The sequence below is a fragment of the Orbicella faveolata genome, unplaced genomic scaffold (assembly GCF_042242905.1).
Source record: "Orbicella faveolata isolate gen_17 unplaced genomic scaffold, um_ofav_v1 contig_1, whole genome shotgun sequence".
In the NCBI taxonomy this organism is placed as follows: Eukaryota; Metazoa; Cnidaria; class Anthozoa; order Scleractinia; family Merulinidae; genus Orbicella; species Orbicella faveolata.
The window spans coordinates 5695001-5701336 of record NW_028301536.1 but is presented as its reverse complement, the minus strand read 5'-3'; the positions used below and the strand labels follow the sequence as shown (position 1 = coordinate 5701336).

The following is a 6336-nucleotide window of genomic DNA, read 5'->3' as shown; positions in this document are numbered from 1 at the left end:
GTTCCCGATAACTTGAAAAACAGCGCATCTTGATAGAGAGCTGCCTAATGCAGAAAAGACTAAGCTTAGAAAGAAAAGTTTATAAAGGAAAACAGGAACGATAAAAAAAGCGTCAAAAATAGCAATATACACAGCAAACTGTCACTCACCTTACCACTCTGCTACCAACGATGTAAGGGAGAGAGCGCAAGATCAGACTGCGGATCTTAGTTCTGCCATTCGCGCATAACCACAATTCCTTGCACCTTTGGTCTTACCGCTACCATGATTCCTTGCGTTTCGCAAAAACGTGTTCAAGGCCCCTTATTTTGTGACCTTTTCCCGATTAGAGAGCTGCCTCGTCCGTTCGCTTCAGGCTCACTCACTGCGGCAGCAATTAGCCCAACATTGCTTTCCAGAGATTTCGCGCATTTCTTCATGTTTAAAATCATTGGGAACTTTCCAACCTTAAATGCTTACAAAAGATAAACGCTTACAAAAGACGACATGAATAATCTACAAGACATCGCAGGAATCATCTCTATTGGCTTATGTGTTGCTTTATTCCTTCTCAAAACCAATCGTGCTTTGAAAACCATCGAGTTATGCAAGGAGATGTTGGTTTTGTTAAACAACAAAGCACTGAGTATAGAAGAGCAAATTGAAGAAGAAAGTTACGAAGCAATCTATCTAGCAATGTTCATGGCGTACGTATACCACCAAATTAACGATATAACAAATGCAATAACATACGGCAGGAAAATGCTCGCCATTTATCGCAATTGTGGTGCTTCAGACGAAGAGGGAATGCTTACCGAGGGACTGGCATGGACATATTACAGTCAAGAAATGTATGACGAGGCAAAAGAACTTTGTGAGAAAGCAATCTCGGTCATGAGGGAAACTGGTGACAGAAAAGGGGGAGCACGTTGTTGTAAAAAATCTAGGAACGGTGTTTCAATCTCTCAAGGAATATGCTAAAGCTAAAGAATATCTGGAGAAGGATCTTGTGATGAAAGTGGAAATTGGTGACAGAGCAGGAGAAGCAACATGTTACGGAAAGCTAGGAACTGTGTTTCAATCTCTCGGTGAATATGTAAAAGTTAAAGAATATTTAGAGAAAGCACTTGTCATCAAAGTGGAAACTGGTCATAGAGCGGAAGAAGCAACATGTGACGGAAAGCTAGGAACTGTGTTTCAATCTCTCGGTGAATATGCCAAAGCTAAAGAATACCTGGAGAAAGAACTTACGATAAAAATGGAAATTGGTGACAGAGCAGGAGAAGAAACATGTTATGGAAAACTCGGAACTGTGTTTCTATCTCTTGGTGAATATGTAAAAGCTAGAGAATATCTGGAGAAATCACTTGTGATCAACATGGAAAGTGGCGACAGAGACGGAGAAGCAGCATGTTATGGAAACCTAGGAATTGTGTTCAACGCGCTTGGCGAATATGTCAAAGCTAAAGAATATCAGGAAAAATCTCTCGCGATCAGCACGGAGATTGGTGACATAGAAGGAGAAGCAAACAGTTATGGAAATCTAGGAACTATGTTTAAATCTTTCGTTCAATATGTCAAGGCTAAAGAATTTTTTGAGAAAGCACTTGCGATCCATATGGAAACCGGTAGAAGAGGAGGAGAAGTAGCATGTTATGGAAATTAAGGGGAAGAATTTTATTCACTCGGTGAATATGACAATGCTCAAGAGAATTTAAACAAAGCACTCACGATCATAGTGAATGAGACTGTTGACAGAGTTATAGAAGTAGCAGTTTACGCAAACCTGGCAGAAGTGTCTCGATCTCTTGGAGAATATAGAAAGTATAAAGAATATCTCGATAAAGCACCAGCAACCAGCATTAAAACTGGCAACAGAGCAGGCGAAGCATCATGCCATGGAAATCTAGGCGTTTTGTTTCATTCTCTTGGCGATAAAGTGAAAGCCAAAGAACATTATGACAAGTCTCTAGCGATCTCATCTGAAATCTGTCAAAGAAAATTAGAAGCAGCAAACTACCATCGTCTGCATGGGACACGTGTTTCAAGGCCTCGGTAAATATGTCATGGCTGAAAAATACTTTGAGATTGTACTTTCAATGAGTGAAAATGAAGTTAGAGACGCTGACCTTGAGTTTCACTGTTGTTGTGGTCTGACACTGGTGACGGTTTCCCAAAATAAGTTTCAGGAAGCTTTTTCCTACCTGTTTCGATGTATTGAGAAGTGTGAGAATCTGCGAGGCTTTAATGCGAACAGCGATCCGATTAAAATATCCCTTGGAGACACGTAGTCTAACGCACGCGTTTTCTTATAGGGTCCTCAGTAGATTTTTCATTACCGCTAAAAATCCCAAAAGTGCTCTTTATACTGCAGAACTGGGACGGGCTAGGGCCCTAGCAGACTTGATGGCAACTCAGTACTCTACTGAAATGCATAGTCAGCTGACCCGCAATCACGGATTGACATTGATAATGTCATGAAGAAGGAAAACCGCTGCACATGTCTGTACATTTCTTATGACGCTGAAAAAGTATTTCTGTGGATTCTCAAGTCAAGCGGAGCCATTTACTTCCGAAATATTGAAGTTGATAAAAAGACTGTTCACACTAGATTAGCAAAAGTTGCTAGAAATTTGGATGAATTTTTTGCTATCATGGCTGAAAGTTTCCGCAGCTTTGGTATTTTACCTGACGAGGTTTGCAAAGATCGATCTTTAAATGACATTGAGCCGAAACTCGAATCTTGTCAGGAAGAGAGTCTTGAACGTTTTCGTCAAGGAAGTGATATGGATGATCCCGAACCGAGTCTACGGTTGTTCTACGAAATGTTCTATGAAGTCCAGTATCCGACTTACTTGACGAGCGTGAAGTCATCATTGTTCCTGATCGCAGCTTGCACCGTGATCCATTCCCAGCTTTGCTTAATGAAAGTAGAAAGTATTTATCAGAGACTCTCAGAATCCGGGTTGCTCCTTCTTTGACAACTCTGAAGCTCATACAGGACAGTCCTGCAGACTATTACAGTCAGACTGGTGCCCTGGTAGTGGGTGATCCTGATGTTGGCGTGGTGATTTACAGGGAATATGTCAATAAAAAGTTCATAGCACTTCCTGGTGCAAGAAAGGAAGCAGAGATGATTAGAAGAACGCTGGGTGTCGAGCCTTTGATAGGACAGCATGCAACGAAGTAAGCGGTACTTGAGAGGATAAATTCAGTGAGCCTGATACATACTGCCGCACATGGTAATGCTGAGAGAAGAGAAATTGCTCTTGCTCCTCCAGGCATTGCTACCAGAATTCCACAAGAAGACGACTATCTTTTCAAAATGTCTGACATTTCAGAAGTTCAAGTGCGAGCTAAACTGGTGGTTCTAAGCTGTTGTCACAGTGGCCGTGGACAAATTAGAGCCGAGGGAGTTGTTGGAATCGCTCGTGCGTTCTTAGGATCCAGTGCACGCTCAGTGTTGGTGGCACTGTGGGCTCTGGAGGACAGTGAAACAGAGCAGTTGATGAGTCGCTTTTACGAGCACTTTGTTCGCGGGGTAAGTGTCAGTGAGTGTCTTCATGAGGCCATGAAGTGGATGAGAGAAAACTCCTTCATCAAGGTTCACGAGTGGGCACCGTTTATGCTAATTGGGGATAACGTGTCATTTGCTTTTGGAAAAAAAAGTAAGTAATCGCATAGTAAAAACAATTCACGCTTCTAAAATGAAGAATTCAAAAGCAAAAACCGACACAACGTAGAATGATTTTTTGAAGGTGTACACCTTCAAAAAATCATTCTACGTTGTGTGGGTTTTTGCTTTTGTATTCTTCATTTTATATGTAAAGCCGATTAGATCACTATTGATCCAACGTATACCAGCAGGATCATCGTTCCGGTTGCTTGCTTAAACATTTTATAGTCACGCTTCTAACTACGTGGGTTACTTGTGTGAATTAAATCAAACTGGACACTATCTTGCATTTCCGTGCAAACAACAAAGTCAGAATGAAATCTTACTGTGCAGTGGCATTAATAAACAAAAGCTTCAGATCAATTATGATATTTTGAATTCCCGTTATTTGGACAATTGGTTTTTGGATCGAAACACTTGTACTTTTTGTGTTATGAGTTGACATTTAATTATTCTTGTGATCTTCACCCACATTCTTCACATTTTGTAACTTGTGCCTAGCACTTAGATATTAAAGTCATTTCTTTTAAGAGATAATTTCTATTGAAAAGCACAGTTAACAAACAAAATTAGGCTTCCAGTTAAGCAGGGTTTTCCAGTTATGTACGTTTTGGACCTTTTGCCATTTATTCAGTAACGTTTGTTTTGATGAATCTAGGTGAAATATGAACAAGTAAGTGAGCCGACTACAGTAGAAGCTGGTTGACATGACGGATTAGAACTTGAAATTCAGTTTGCTTTAATTATTCAGTACAGGAATGTACTAACGAGAAACCTGTTACGTACCGTCTATAGGTCAATTTATATCAACTTTCTTTCTTTGTCCTTTTGGTGTGCAGGAATAATACCCCATCAATGGAGGACTCTATGCAGACCAACATCAAGCAAATGAGCTAAGAAACTTCTGCAAGGACAGTGTTCATTCCTCCCAAGCAGCAAAGAAACGTTTTTCTGTTGTTCTTTTAAATAAGTTTTATTAATAAGAATAATAATTAATGATTTTCTCACCTCAGGATTCCCAACTGCATTGTGAGCGCCTTGTTATCCGATATTAGAAAACAACTGAAACATAAGACTTTTTATCGGATTGTGACGAACGTATTTAGGACCATTTAGGAGCTAGAAATATGGAAAAAACGAAATGCAGTAAAAACGCCTTTCCTCGCTTCCTATGTGTATTTTATGGTTTAGGCCAAACAGAGGTAAACAGAGATGCTAAACGCGCTGAAGTCGCTTTACAGCCCAACTGGTCTGAGTATCAGGCCCATCTCCCCCTCTCCCCTTACTTTCGAAAAACCTGATGTTCAGGCTATGGCTTAATTAAAGAAAAGCCAAATAAAAGGTACAAAAGCAAGCCCCTTTCACTGTATTTCTTTTTCTTCCTATTTCTAGCTGCTGAATACGTTCCTTACATTCTCGAACTCTCCTCTATTTACGTCATTCAGGCATCCAATAACTAGAAGCATATCCTTCCAAGGCGCAATGTAAGGTACAGGAAGTTGATATAAGTAAAATCACGGGAGAGCAATCACTTATATTTTCGTTCATACTGAAAGAATATGATTTTAGTCCCGCCTCAACTAACTGCACTGGGTCTCCGACTATGGTGACGTCAGGACAATGCAAGATGTTTCCCGCCGTAGAATGTTGATTGGCTAATTCAGATGTCACAGGTATTGGTTGAATTTGCGAAATCTAGATTTCTGTTGAAGTAAATAAGTTTAAATTGGGGAATTTTAACAACTTTCTTTGTTTTTAACTCAGGCGCGGTTCCATACCGGTTTCCACCGTTTTACGGAAATCAGTCAGATTTTTCAGAGTGACTCAGAAACCCAGGAAAGGGCACTTTAAGGGGTTAAAAAAGCTAAATCATTTCCTGAGGAGCATGGTCCCTCAATGTTTTGGATCAATGTTTATTCTAGATCCGGGCCTGTTAGGGATAACCAATTTACAGGAATGATGTGCGTACAGCATTAAAGAGAAACAGAATAAAACAAAAAACAAAGCGAAAAACGTGGTATCTTGAATATGAACTGTTTTGACGTTTTTGTAACAAGATAGATGTAGTTTTTAACGAGCCACAGAAATAGTGTCAGTTGTCTATTCAGTAGGAGAAGTCTATTTTCCAACAATCAGGATGAAACTGTTCAGTCTTTCCGATATTTTGCCCCTTTTCAGACCACACAGCTACTGCTACGCTTTAATATGAAAAACCATTATGACAGCTATCCCGAGTAATACTAATTCTAGATCTGAAATGAACTTTCCTACCACATTTCTTGATTGAAAAGAAGCGCTTAGCAGAAATACTTAGCAGACTCTTAGCAGACTTGTTCTCGGTAGACGCGCGGGTCTGAGCACTAGGATTATAGCCTAGTCCCTCACGGCCTCTTTATCAACATGGCGGCCGCCGGATTTGTTTTACAGAGGAAAAGACGTAGATAATAGAAAGTTCATCGTTTTCAGTAAATCGAGGAAGAGATGGCACTCTACAGTTTGATTAATACTTACTCCAGGAATCACTTGCATCCCGGATTCTGTCGTCATTTTGGTCAACGAAATATTACAATTTGGAAAAACTTTATTCGTCCAACATGTGCAAGCGAGCTTAAGCTTACATCACTTTTCGATTCAACTCGGAGTCCTTTGCTCGCAGCAAGTTGCGTTGGCATTACCAAACA

The 6336-nt window shown here is 40.2% G+C and overlaps 1 protein-coding gene and 1 pseudogene across 2 annotated transcripts in view; both read left to right on the top strand.

The window, feature by feature from the left end:
- Nucleotides 1–486: 486 nt before the first annotated feature.
- LOC149117829 (uncharacterized) lies at nt 487–3689 on the top strand (annotated as a pseudogene).
- A 2355-nt stretch (nt 3690–6044) lies between these two features.
- The window catches only part of LOC110064985 (ATP-dependent RNA helicase SUPV3L1, mitochondrial-like), an 18447-nt gene continuing 18155 nt past the window's right edge, over nt 6045–6336 (top strand). For both annotated transcript variants that reach the window (XM_020772090.2, XM_089296346.1), the window contains exon 1: nt 6045–6336. This exon is cut by the window's right edge and continues 410 nt beyond it. In XM_020772090.2, coding sequence (XP_020627749.2) covers nt 6137–6336 — 200 coding nt within the window. In that variant the 5' untranslated portion in view covers nt 6045–6136.